Source organism: Eptatretus burgeri, chromosome 3 (assembly GCF_056783735.1).
Source record: "Eptatretus burgeri isolate ZD-2024b chromosome 3, Ebu_testis_v1, whole genome shotgun sequence".
NCBI lineage: Eukaryota > Metazoa > Chordata > Myxini > Myxiniformes > Myxinidae > Eptatretus > Eptatretus burgeri.
The window spans coordinates 5,991,826-6,006,399 of NC_140963.1; the positions used below are offsets into that span (position 1 = coordinate 5,991,826).

Genomic DNA, 14,574 nt, shown 5'->3' on the forward strand with positions numbered 1-14,574 from the left:
ATGCTCTCAAGGCACCAATCTGACGACGCTGAGCCTACAAGGCAACAAATTCAAACAGGTTGTAATCCATACACTACCTGATATGGAATCGTCCTTTGAAATTTTTCCCCACCTCCCCCTTCTCCCCCCACATCCTTAACACACACTCTTTGCCTCCTGAGGAAACTCCTAACAATAGAGGGGGGGGGGGGTAAGTGCACAAATACTACTTTTTCACTCAGAATTCAGGTGTGTCGTCCCATTCCATCAGTAACAGGCATTCAAACGAGATTTTTCTTTGTCCAAATCAAATTACTTTGTGACGTAATGGGTAGAGTATCTGCTATGAGTCTGGGATGTCAGCAATTTGAACCCTGGCCAAGTCATACCAAATAGGACTGGGCCAGGAAGGCAGGTCGTGTTCTCGACCCAGTCCGATTCCTGGCCTTCATCAATGATCTCACTGACTCTCTAGAAAATCCCCTTCATCTATTTGCTGATGACTCCACCCTTTGCTGCAACATTCCTCATCCTTCAGACAGGCAGGTTAAAGCCTCTTCCCTCTCCTCAGGCCTTGATAAAATCACAAGATGGTCAAACACTTGGAATATGTCTTTTAATCCTGAGAACTCTCTCTCTGTCCCTCTGTCTCTGTCCCTCTGTCCCTCTGTCTCTCTCTCTCTCTCTCTCTCTCTCTGAAAGGATCATCTGGCAAACTCTCCTATCTACTTTCTCAATAATCCTCTTGAGAAAGTTCAGCCATTCAAACTCCTGGGTGTCATTATCAGCCATGATCTTTCTTGAGAAACCACATTTCAAAATTGGCCTCCTAAGCCAGCCGCCGACTTGGTATCCTCTGTCATACAAAGTCCTTACTTGGCACACCTGAGCTCCTGTCCACCTACAATGCTTTCATCTGCAGCTTGATGGAGTACTGCTCTCCCCTTTGGGCTTTCCCCTGTCTTACATCTTGGTTAGCTTGACGGTGTGGAAACCAAGGCCATTAAGATCATTGGAATTTCCCGCAATGAAACCGAGTCAATGGGTTTATCACAACGCCACCGCAGACAAGTCGGCGGTCTCTCTGTCTTCTACCCCTCCTTTCTGGTCTTGCACCCTCTGCTTTTGCCATGCATCTCCCCCCCCCACAACCCTCCTGCCTCAGAAAACTGCATGGTCCACCATCAACCCCCTCCCCTGCCTAAGGAAACTGCCAAAATCCAGAACTACTGCTCACCTCCACTTATTTGTTATTTTCTTCCCCACCTGTGGAACTAACTTCCACATCCTCTTCAATGTTATCCTTCTCTCCAGGTCTTCAAGACAGCTATTCACCACTATCTCAGATCATCTATCATCCAAAACTGTTATCTTTTCTATCCCCGTTCAACCTCCTCCCCCACCCACCTCCTTCCAAATTTCTAATTTTGTCCTTCCTGACAGTTTGCTGCCATATCCATCTTGTCCACCCCTTGCATCCTCCCTACCCCTCATTCCTACCCACACCCATTGTTTGCCCCAGTCTCCCTCTATTTTGTACTGGAACCCTGCTGTTGTTGTCCCCCCAACCTCTCTCCACTGTTACTCTCGTTCTGTTGCCTTCTGCTCCGTTCAATATTTCAGCTGTTCCACAGGCCTTCACTTTGTCTACAAAAGAAGACATAAAAATGGTAAGTGGACCTTCCTTGCTTAACACTCAGAATTAAAAAACAGAGAGAACAGACACAAACAACCATATGCTGGCAACCAATTCGAAGGCTTGATGGGCCAAATGGCCTCCCCTGCATTTAAGTTTCCTGTAAAATAACTCATCAATGGAAATATGTTATTGCAAACAATAACAATGGCTTTCCATTTAAAACTTCAAATCTGACTCTCTGCAAAAGGTTTTGATGATATCCAAGGTGCATCAGCATGTTGAAAGGTAAGAAGAGGGCCACTATTAGGTCAGAAGTCAGACAGCACCACACATACATCAGAATTAATGACCTTGTTTCCAAAAAGATTTGCATGAAAGCCAAGGTCGTGAGCATGTTAAAAGTACAGACATAGGGCAAAATAGGTCAAATTTAGCAAATATGTCACAATGACCAAACAAAATGTAAAATGTAAGATCAGGCCATAAATATGGCAGCATGGCCGAGTAAGCAAGAAGGCTTCTTCGACCCCCCAGGTGCATATGTGAACAAATAAACCCTTGGTAAATGAAGAAATTAAGTCATAGTGACCCAATTATAAATAACTTGGAACATGTCTTTCATTTTTACCCAGTTTCCAAATTCCACATCGAATGGACGCAATATTTTCACTGAAACACGTTAAGGTTAAAAAGGGTCCATTAAAGGTCATGAACTATCACCAAAATAAATAGCAAACGAGTCTTTCATCTTCAGCAGCCTTAAGGAAATCTTGAGAATCTTCTGGCCTGAGGTGGCTCGTAAGAGAGGTTGAAAAGTTAACAGGAAGGAAAAAAACTTTACAGAAGAGATCTGAATTAGGAGGTGGAGATGGATTAGTCAGGTGTTGTGCATGGAGGATAAAGATATACTGAGAAGAGCAATATGCTGCGAACCTGGCGGGAAGAGAAGAATTGGACGGCCAAGACAGACGTGGCAACGTACCGTCAAGAAGGAAATGAAAGGAATGAAGGTCACCCGGGATAAAATCGGAACGTGGGCTCAAGACCGATGAGAGTGGTGAATGTTCACATCTGCCAGGTGGCATGATTGCATAATAAGCAAGTAAGTAAAGGTCGTGGTCAAAATGGACATGCAAGGACAAGGAATCTGCGTAGTTGCTAATTGCAGCACAAAACGAGCAGTCTGCATTTGCAGCAGAAGAGAATCGACTTATAATAAATAAACTATTAATAAGTAGACCATAATAAATATATTTTTTATTCCTCACTCTCCCTGCACTGCTCTCACTCCCCCACACCCCCAGGAATACCTCTGGCTTCGGCTTCCCCTCCACTCCCACCTCATGTTTATATGTGTACTGTACCGTCCACCGAACAGTGATGACTCCATCTACACCTCACTCTCCGAAAACATGGACCATCTTCTATCTTCTCATCCAAACTCTCTCTTCCTCTTATGTGGCGACTTCAATTGTCATCACGACAATTGGCTAGGTGTGGGTACCTCTCTCACCTGCCATGGGACATCAGCAAAAGCTTTCTGTGACTCATTGGGACTGACTCAATCGGTCAACTTCCCGACCCGGATCTCAACCAATGGTACTCCATCTCTTCTGGATCTGATTTTGACAAATTTCCCTGACAATATCTGCTGCTCTTCCTTCGCTCCAATTGGTTCTTCTGACCACGTCCTTGTTAAAGTGGACATCTCTCTGGCTGTTATCAGAGAACCACCTCACCGCCGTCGAGTCTGGCATTTCACTCAAGCCGACTGGCAGGGTCTCCGAGCAGCCATCAAACTTACAGACTGGTCTCCTATCACTACTTTCTCAAACATCAACTCATCCTGGGAATTCTTTCAAAGAAACTTGCTCTCCCTCATGCACAGATTTATCCCCTCTCGTGTTCAGTTGTCTTACCCTTCCTCCCGCCCTTGGTTTACTGAAGCTTGTGGCGAGGCAGTTGTCCTGAAACAACTTGCCTTTGCCTCATGGAAAGCAAACCCAACTGAGGGCAATCTCAGTTCTTTCCACAAAGCTCGGAACAAGTGTGTATCTACCCTCAGGAGAGCCAGAAAACAACATCTTTCTCATCTCAAGTCTGAACTCTCAAACCTCTCTCCCTCCTCAAAATCCTGGTGGCGTTTAATCAAATCCGTTTCTGGTGTATGTTCCCCCTCCATCCCCTCCCTTACCTAAAATGGCCGCACTGCTGATTCCACACGTGATAAAGCTGAATGTCTAAACTCGGTGTTTGCAGCTAAATCTTGTGTCCCAAACCCATCACTATCTCTACCCACTTTACCCAGTCGCACCCAACTGTCCCTGGACTCTGTATCCTTTTCTCCTGACAAGGTGGAGAGCTTGCTTTCAAACCTCGAGTCAGATTCTGCAACCGGTCCAGACGGCATCAGCCCACGTGTCCTCAAAGCCTGCTCTTCTGCTCTTGCTCACCCTCTCTCTGTTCTATTCACCCTCTCATTTTCTCAAGGTCATCTGCCATCTGCTTGGAAATCTGCTAACATCACTGCCCTGCATAAAAAAGGTGCAAAAACAGATCCCTGTAACTACAGACCAATCAGCCTTCTCCCAATCATCAGCAAGGTGATGGAATCCATCATCGCCTCAGACATGAAATCCTTCCTCTTCTCCAATGGCTTGATTTCCAATCATCAATTTGGTTTCAGACCAGGTCACTCTACCCTGGATATGCTGCTACTGCTCTCCCATCAATGGATGGAGGTCCTCAATGCCAGACAGGAAATCCGAGCCGTATCCCTGGACATATCACGTGCTTTTGACACAGTCTGGCACCCTGCACTACTCACCAAACTCTCTTCCCATGGTATTCAAGGCCATCTCCACTCATGGCTCGCAGACTTCCTCTCCTGTCGCAGTCAACGTGTGGCCCTAAATGGAGTTCTTTCATCCCCTCTTCCTGTGCAGGCTGGAGTTCCTCAAGGTAGCGTTCTGGGCCCTGTTCTTTTTCTGGTTTTCATCAATGATCTCTCGGACTCTCTGGAAAATCCTCTATTTCTCTTTGCCGATGACTCCACCCTCTGCCGTACCATCTGTCATCCCTCAGACCGGCAAGCAGCAGCTTCTTCGCTCACTGCAGATCTGGATAAAATCACAAACTGGTCCAACACGTGGAACATGTCTTTCAATCCAGACAAATCTCACACTCTCACTATGTCTCTTCGAAAGGACCGTTTACAAAACCCCCCATCCACTTTCTCAACAATCCTCTGGAAGAAGTCTTTTCTTTCAAGCTTCTGGGTCTCACTATCTGCCATGACCTTTCCTGGGAAAGTCACATTTCCAACCTTGCCTCAAAAGCCAGTCGCCGACTGGGAATCCTCCGTCGTGCAAAGTCCTTCCTCGGCCCTCTTGAGCTCCTGACCACTTACAAAGCTTTTGTCCGTAGCCTGATGGAGTACTGCTCTCCCCTCTGGGCTGGTGCTCCTGCCTCCCACCTTTCTCGACTTCACGCTGTCGAAACCAGGGCTTTTAAGATCATTGGCATCTCCCGCAATGAAGCTGAGTCTTTGGGCCTCTCACTCAATCACCGCAGGTTGGTCGGTGGTCTTTCTGTCTTCTACCGACTCCTCTCCAGCCTTGCCCCCCTGCTCTCTCTGCGATTTGTCCCAACCACATTTCCACGGGACGCTCAACGTCCGCCCACAACCCACTTCTGCTAAAACTAACAAAATCACGAATCACTGCTCATCTTCACTCTTTCATTCCTCTTTTTTCCCGCCTTTGGAATAAACTTCCTCACTCTATTCTTTCCCATTCTTCCCTCCAGGCTTTCAAAACAGCTGTTCACCACCACCTCTTATCTTCCCCCATCCAAATCCTCGATGTTTTCTACCCCCGATAATCCACCCAAGCCCACTTCCTTCAATTCTCCTGCTTTCCTTCCTGAAAGTCCCTGTAATGTCCATCTTCTCCTCACCATGTTCCCCGTCCCATCCCCATCCCTCTCCCTTCCACAGTTCACCTGTGTCTGTTCCCCAATGTTTTGTCCCTTCCACTCCCGCCCCTCTTGTCTCATGCCTCCTTGCTGTGAGTTGTGTGTTAGCTCTCATACGAGCCTCGACCAAGGTATACAAAAAAAAAAAAAATATATATATATATATATATAGATTGTGCGGCTGTAGCTATGTCAGCAATATTCACTCGTTCATCAGGTGTGGCACTGACCAATTGGGAATGCCCGTTTTTCCCTTCACTCGTTGATAGGTAGCGGCATTGAGGTGATTACAATGTTTGGGATTAAGGTGCGGTATCTTTATCACGTGCTTTCCTCATCTCGTGCTACCTCACCTGTCACAGGGGTGATGACAATATTGGTGATTACAGTGCGGTCTCTTTATCACACACTTTTTTTTCCTCACCTCGTGACTCATCCTGGTGATTACTATATTGATTGTGCTGCTGTCCTTGACACTTTCACATTTCTTTGACTCCCCAGACACGAAGTGACCATCCGTGTTTGGTAGGTCGACACAGGTACTCCTGCCTGGAGGCCGGGGGTGCCTGCAAGTAAAATATAAAAAAATAAAATGATTAGAGTTATATTCGGTGAAGGATCACAAGGTGCTGACGTTTCCGGCTTTACCATTTGTCAGAGCAAAAAAGATAGGAAACAGGAAATAGTTAATATAGCGTGTATGATAAGGAATTTGTGCAGTTTGTATACCCAGGTGTACATTGCATTCAGACCAGTATCTATCTTCGTTCACATTTTGGCATTTGTAACCAAAACCTTTTAGATACCATTGGACCAACAAAAAACAGGCAATAATAATAATAATATTTCGAACAGCACTCCGTTGAGCGTGCGTACCTCCGCCAGGTTGAACAGCTTAGGTTTTGTGTCCCACTGATAGGCCGGATCTGGAACTGGACCTGAACGAAAATCTAATTGGCTTGTTCTTCTCACTTACCCACCCAACTCATCCACCAAGTTTTGTCATAATCTATCCAAAACTTTGAGATATTGTGCTATACATCGTTTTAACCAAATCTTTCACTCGTGAAGAATCACTTTTAAAAATAAAAGAAAATAAAAAAGGACCACAGGACCCGTAGCTCATCTGGGCTCTGGCCTAATGTTGTAACACAATTGGTTGCATTCTGACTGGTGGGTCTGGAGAAGAAGATTTTTGAAGGAATTTACGTGATTTTCCAAAACATTTACTGAGTTGGCCATTTTGACACACTTCCAGTCACGTGATCAGCATGACCTCTGCAATTTAACATCAAGACCATGGCCTAATGCTGTAACCCAAATTTGGGAGCATTCTGACTGGTGGGTCTGGAGAAGAATAGTTTTGAAGAGATTTACTAAGTCAGCCATTTTGACCTACCTAAAGTCATGTGACCAGAACGAGCTTTGGAATTCGTCCTTGCAAAATGCAATCCATTCATTCTTGTCACACACCCAACCTCTCCGCAAAAATTCTTCCAAATCCGTCTATAAGTTTTTGAGATATCTTGCTCGCAAACAAACAAACAAGAAAGATGTCATGCAAGCACAATACTTGCAAAATACAAATAAACGATAGTTGCCATGGAAACAGCAATTTGGTGATTTGGAAAATTTGACATATCAAGTGTTTTACATGATGGAATGTTGTTCGCAACAAATCTGGCTGACACATTTTCTAATTGCCGCCTCAGAGGTGTTTTACATGTTTTGGATGGTAATGACCTTCACCTTTCACATTTGACCACATTTTATTCACGTATACTACACGTGTGCAAATAATCTGTGTAAGTTTCAATCTGATATCGTGAAATATTCCTGAGGTTTGGCAATAATAAAATCACAAAAATATCCCATTTCATTACAATGGGGTGAAATTGTTGTCGTGGACACTTTCTTCACTTTGCCTCGTGGGCTTTTTCAACGCCATGTGGGACTTTTCCCTTTGTTACAAACCAAGACGACCAGAACCTGAAAAATAAAGATACATTAATTCAGCATCAAGCACTCAACCTGTCCCATCACTTCGCTGACAGCAGTTGAATATCATAACCCATATTGTATCTGACTATCTATCAGACTCGATCTGTCGGACTCTATCTATCCGATGTCCGTAGGCGACATGGCAAACACTAGGTGTTAGGATGACAGATTTAGTAAGATGGCAGTGGAGTCAGACGGCGTTACGTCTTACATGAGGCTATGAAATACATTTTTTGAGAAAAACATTTTTTGAGAAAAACATTTTTCTCAAAAATGTATTTCTCAATGAGAAATACATTTTTCAACTTGGGAAAAAAAAAAACACATACAGTGGCCTGTAAAAGTATTTCACCCCCTACGAAAAATGCCACATTTCGATGAATTACGAATTATGTGGAAACAATTTTTCCAAATGAACTTTTTTATTCATAACGAAAGAGATTAAACTAAACACTGTTATCAGTGAAGGAGGTCACATGTCAGGAATACCTGCAAATAACATGTACAAATGAAAATTCACTGGTTGTAAAAGTATTCAGCCCTTTCTTTCATTCAGTACTTGGTGGAAGTACCTTTTACAGCAACGACTGCTCTGAGTCTTTGGCGGTAGGTCTCCACCAGCTTTTCACAGTGTGATGGTGAAATATTAGTGCATTCTTCATGTGAAAATTGATCTAGTTCTGCCAAGGTTGATGGGAATTGTTGATGAACTGTATTCTTCAAGTCTCAACATAAATGTTCAATTTGGTTCAAGTCAGGACTTTGACGGGGCCACTCAAGAACATTTATTACTTTCTTATTCAGACACTCCAGTGTGGCTTTAGCTTTGTGCTTTGGATCATTTTCCTGCTGAAATGTGAATTTCTGACCCAGTTTCAGATTCATGACCGACTCGAGCAGGTTTTCAAGGATTCTCCTGTACTTTACACCGTCCATTGTCCCTTCTATCCTGACAAGCTTGCCTGTCCCTGCTGATGGAAAAGCAGACCCAGAACATGATGCTATCACCACCATGCTTGACAGTATAAGGTCAAGTCTGGCGATAAAAAGATGATAATGTCTGGGTGATGTGAAGTGTTCAGCTTGTGCCAGATATAACGCATTGAATTTATACCAAAATGATCAATCTTTGTCTTGTCTGATCACAAAATGTTTCTCCCCATGCCTGCAGTATCATTAAAGATGCTTTTTCCAAAACTCTTTACAAGCTTTGAGATGCATCATTTTCAGTCATGGCTTCTTTCTTTCCACCTGTCCATAGAGACCAGCTTTGTGAGGGTATGAGATATTGTATATTGATGCACACTGACCCCCATCTTAGACATGGAGCAGATCTTTCAAAGTCATTGTTGGATTTACAGTGACATCTTGTTCCAGTTTCCTGTTTGTCCGGCTGATGAGTTTGGATGGGCGACCTGATCTGGGTCGAGTCTGAGTGGTATGATACATCTTCCACTTCTTAATGATGGATCTCATCATACTCAAAGGGAGAAGGAGTGACTTTAAGATGTTCTGATAACCCTCTCCTGAACAGTGATTCTCCAATACTTTATGTCTGACTTCATGGGAAAGATCATTGGTCTTCATGTTTGCCTTGTTGGTTGACCAAGTGAGTTGCACCTTAAAACTCCTTAAATAAGTGGAGGAGATTAATATTTAAGTTAAACCACTGATTACATACAGGTGAAACATATTTCACTTATTTTGTGACATTTCAAACAAATAATTTGCTCCTGAAGTGATTTTGGGTTAATTAGGGAAAGGGTTTGAATACTGATGCAACTGAGAATCATCTGATTTTCTCTGTTAATCAAACTTATTCACATTTTATCTGTATTTTTTAGTTTTATCACTTTAGAGTAGATATTATGTTTGATTTGTGGCATCAAAATGTGAAAACTTTGGAGGGGGCTGAATACTTTTGCAGGCCTTGGGAACTGCAACGTTTGATCCTTCGGAACATAAAACAAATTCATATTGTTTTTAGGAGAATGAGTGTGCATATCACTAAAATGAATGCTGGGTTCTTAGCAGTAAACAAACTGTTTCTGGAAATAATTAACTGCATATATTGACTGTCAATAAATTGTATTACTGTATTGTAACATGTATAAATTGTGCTGTTGAACGACCATCAGCGAAGCGATGGGTTCAATGCTGCAATAATAATGATAACCAGAAGAATAATGATAGGTCACCTATTTGGAAATGCAAGGCACCAAACAGTACTTGGGCTCGGTTGCTCAAAACTCGGATAAGTTAACCACCGGATAAAAGCTATCCTGTGGTTAAAATTCGTATCCGATGATTAACTAACCGACCATTTATCATCAAGTGAGGAAGCAGGTTACCATTTTTAAAGTATTTCGTATGACTTCACCAGGGTAGGAATTTTAAGGCTATCCTCTATGGAAAACTTTGTAAATTTTATCTGCCGGATAAGTAATTTATCCACAGGATAGCGCTTATCCGAGCTTTGAGCAACCAGGTGCAGACTTATTAATATTGAATTGGATCCAAAGATCGGATTCCATTGGAGATCAAATGAGATACCCCGGAAAAATTTGGATGAATGTCGTGTTATTGTAATTTTAAGTTTCCTCATACAGTATAATAATACTCCTTTCTATGAGTCTAAGACGATGGAGAAGATAAAACGGGATCAGCATTGGGAATGCAACAGAACGGGATTGAGGAGCTGATACACATGGCATAGCAAGGTATATCAACAAGTGTTAAGACACTGAAAATGATCACAAAAATGAACAAAAGCTGCAAATGGCCTGTTGGTGTTTCAATCTGAACTCCGAGTTCATGATGCAGGAGACCCCTCGTTCAAATCCCATATCTCATATGTATTTGCATGCTGTCTACATATGTCTTTGTACTGAAGGAGATGCATGTCCAAGGTTCTCCATAAGCCTTAGATCAATGTAAAGAGCAAAATAAATAAATGAGGGTGGGAGAGGGGTGAGTTGAAGTTGTTGTCTGGAGTCATTTTGAAAATAAGGACAAATTTTATGGAATAATCAAGGCAGCTATGGTCGACTATATACTATTAAAATAAACAATAAATGATCATTCCTTAATTTTTAATCAATTTGTTAAGTTTTTGTTGAGCGTATTTAAACACTTTCTATACGCAGGTATGCAGAGAAGCACGTTTTCCCCAATGGCACGGAATTCCGCTACCTCTACAAAATCTACGGCATTAGGATCGATGTGCTCGTATCTGGAGAGGTTGGTCTTTCTTTTATTCTTCGTGGGTCACTAAGACTTCTACCAATTGATACGTACCGATGGTACTGGCCATGCATTTCTTTCGAGTTTATTTCTTTTTAAGTGTATTTGAACCGAGCTGGTGACCCTTTTGAAAATGCTGAAGGGGGTTTGAGAAGGGGAAGGATGGTGAGTGCCTGATGTAAAGGGTACCACGGAGATTACTTTTAAGTCACTCTGATAGAATCTGTTATCGTGATCAACGGATAAGACTCAGTTGGACTGATCAAATATGGATGTTATTATCGTATCAAGTAAGGATGTTGTTCAACTTGGAAATTCAACATTGGAGACAGCAGAGTTTTTTTTGCAAACAAAGCCGAGGCTCCTGTAAGATCGAGAACACAGAGAATAGAACACAACAGAAAAGAAAGAACAAAGTGGAAATTAAAGAAACACACCAACAGCAAGGGTAGATGGTCACAACAGAGGAACACTTGTAATGGTGACACAGGCAAATTGGGAAAGGGGAGGGTAGGACACAGTCAGCGAATAAGCTGGATACAAGCTCAAACACAGAAAGGGGGTTGAAATAAGAGAAAGGGAAACTTGGGGATGAAACAGCAATGGAACAAAAAAATGGAAAGGTGGATGGGGGAGAGTGGAAAAAATACAAGAGTGGAGAAAAAAGACAGGGTAGACAGAGTGAGGTTGTGAAATGTCTGACCTTCTGTCATGCGAGGCTGGGGATGAATTTGGAAGTTTCAAGACACATTGAAGGAGCTTGGTAGAGCCATCATGATCTGTCTGGCCAATGTGTGAAAGCCATGACATCGAAATAGGCTGTGGAGCCCAGAAGACTGTTTTTTTTTAAATTGTGGCCACCCTGTAGGCGGGAAGGCCCAGAGTATCGACCTCCCACAATGATCGAGAAACCAATGATAGGGCCCGCGGCAGAAAAAGGTGGTCCCGAAGTATGGAGGGTGTCCCACAGGACCGGGGTGGTGGAGGGAGTTCAGCAAAGGATCAAGGGGACTGAAGCTGGATGCCCACGGAAAGATGGAGGTTGGAGCTGAACTTTGAACAATTAATTATCTCTTGCGTTACCTCTGTTTGGCCCCCATCTTTTCTCCCCTTGTCTTGTGTCAATTTTGGCTCATATTGAATGATCCTTGGAGAATGGTAACCTCAAGTTAAAATAACTGAATGCAGTGCAGCAAGAGACCATTTGGCTATTTCCAGGGAGGAAAGGTCCGGGTGTTGAGGCGTACTGTGTTAACGGAACCTCAAACGTGACAGAACTATGTTGGGTCACTCCAGCCTCAACAGGGAGAGGAGACAGGAGGATCCCATTGAGTGCCATGTGCTGACTGCGAAAGCATGGGTGACGTCAGTAAGCCATGAGAGGAGGTAGCCGTTAATGTCATTGGTTTTGAGTTTGGAGAGCAAGGTAGAGTTCCAGAATGCGTTACATACTCGAGATACGTCCAAACGAACAGCCATGATCTCTTGACTGAAATGCAGGGCTGAGACCATCTTGACTGAGATTCTTGACTTAGACCATCCAATTTTGGGAGAGTAAAGGCAGAATTTCCAGGGTGGATTGACGAGGTTGGAAACCGAACCGATGGTCTGAGATCAGGCCGTGGGAGAAAAAGAAGGGTTTGTTGACAACTACGATGATGGATTCTATAACTTTGCTTTTCATTGGAAGTGAATAGGCCTGTAGGCAAGACGATCTGTTTTTGTGCCCTTTTTCTGTAAGGCCTTGATGTTTGCTGACTTCCAAGTAAACAGGTGACTTAGGATAAATGATAAGGTGAACAGAGCTGAAAGGGGATAACAGAGCTGAAAGGGGATATAAAAAAGCAGCAGAGCAGGTTTTTAAGACATGGACACTGGAGCCATCTGGGCCCATCACAGAATCAAGAGTCGAGGGTTGCCAGAAACTTCCCCTCCTTCTTTGGTGAGAAAGATAGTGTCCAGGAGCAGTTGGGTGCAAGTGGCTTAGATCGGTACTGGGAGCAAGGGGTTGTGTACACAAGATTTGAAGCAAATATAGAATAAATATTCGGCCTTCTCATGAGCAGGGTCGACTGTGGTACCAAATGCAGTGAGGGACGGGATGGAGGGGGAGTATACACGAGAAATAGACTTGACAGGTACCACCACGTTTTTAAGGTAGGAGACAGGTTCGAGAGTTTATTTTGTATACATGGTCAGGGCTGATGGAACAGCTAGATCCGAATGGAATATAATGGAAAGGGGGAAACACCACAAACAGAGTAGATGTGAGAGTGAGATCAAGGGAAGGAGGAGAAAGATGGCCTGAGAGGACTATTCCTTCAAGGTTGGAGGAATGGGGGGGGAGTGGACTTTTCACTTCATGTCAGAGAATGTGCTGTACACAACTAAATGGCATTTCCAGGGCCAGATTAAGACAGCCTAAGACCCTGGGTACTAAGCCCCCCTCCCCCCTGGTATTGACCAAAAAAAATCCTAATTTCAAACAAAAGCCAAATTTATTGATTGGCAGATGTGCATGCATGATTGGCAGCTCCTCACTCCTTGTACAGAGTTACAATGCTAACCTGCAAAAAGTTACAATGCTTACCTTACCAAAACAGATCAGCAGGTAGTGTTGTAGCTCTGTAGTTATTGGCAGATATGCAGAATTAATTTTTTATTTTGGTACTTTTTCATATAATTCCGACACATGAAGGTATTTCCAGGAAATATTGTTGGCTTGGAGTTGCTATAACGTGCTTCCAGCATGGCAGGTAGCTGATAAATGATGAATAAAAGTAAAGAGAAGTAAAGGGAAAGAAGCGCAAAGTTTGAGGGCCTCCCCAAGATGAAGGGCCCCTGGCCTGTGCTCCAAAGCAACATTGTTAATCTGGGTCTGATCATTTTAACAATGTTTCATGTCAATCTCATTGCCAATTCAAGCACAAGATAAAAGCACTGTATCAATCAATATTCCTTTGTTGTGTTGGTGTGCAGGCTGGAAGGTTTGATGTTGTTCCAACGCTGATCAACATTGCTTCAGCATTGACTTCGATAGGCGTGGTGGGTAACAAAGGCCTTTTTGTTTACCACCAGCAGTCAAATATCCAAATTCAAACATGGATTACTTTATGACTGATTCTGCATTCGGTAAATGTAACTTCTTCTCCTGTACTTTCATAATGTGAATACCTCGAAGCATACTTGCAGCAATTATGGTATTACATAATGAGGAAATGAACAAGAGACGTGCAGGGAGATGGTGTCCACCGCACAAGGCATACGACTGGTTGTAAGCCTGGCTTAGTGGTTAGGGTGGCTGGCTTAGGATCCTGAGTTTCAGCCCCGTTGGCTAATGAATTAACACCAGGTGGGGTCGACTCAGCCTGTCAACCTCTCAAGGTTGGCAAAATGAGTACCGGTGTACTGGTAGAAGGGAACAGCATCAGTGGCACAAGATCAGTGAAGGGAACCACATTTCCAAGAAATGATAGCTACCTGACAGCCAAACTGCTATATGCAAGAAGAATACTGAGGGTTGGTTGAGTGGTTGGTAGAGTAGCGAACTGGTTTGAAAACGGGCTTAAGGATTATATTAGAAACGAAGAGTGACTGTGATTGGGAGAATATCGAGCTGGGAGTTTAAAATAGGTTATAAATCGATATTGTTGAGAATCTTTCCTTTCAGACACCGAAAACTATATGTTTCCAAGTTTTCTCAATGAAAATAATAAAGTTTACAAAAGCTACATGGA

General features: G+C 43.2%; 1 protein-coding gene and 1 long non-coding RNA gene across 2 annotated transcripts in view; one reads left to right on the forward strand and one right to left on the reverse strand.

Annotated features, from left to right (window-relative positions):
* LOC147029333 (uncharacterized) overlaps positions 1-9,001 on the reverse strand; it is a 39,351-nt gene extending 30,350 nt beyond the window's left edge. Inside the window, exons 1-2 of the long non-coding RNA XR_015055863.1 lie at positions 6,018-9,001; positions 2,601-2,689 (exon numbers count right to left, since the gene is read on the reverse strand). This is a non-coding gene — a long non-coding RNA (uncharacterized LOC147029333). The remainder of the gene's footprint in view (positions 1-2,600; positions 2,690-6,017) is intronic.
* The window catches only part of LOC147029332 (P2X purinoceptor 5-like), a 96,118-nt gene that overhangs the window by 47,457 nt on the left and 34,087 nt on the right, over positions 1-14,574 (forward strand). The window contains exons 9-10 of the mRNA XM_085872312.1: positions 10,741-10,834; positions 13,817-13,882. Coding sequence (XP_085728438.1) covers positions 10,741-10,834; positions 13,817-13,882 — 160 coding nt within the window. The remainder of the gene's footprint in view (positions 1-10,740; positions 10,835-13,816; positions 13,883-14,574) is intronic.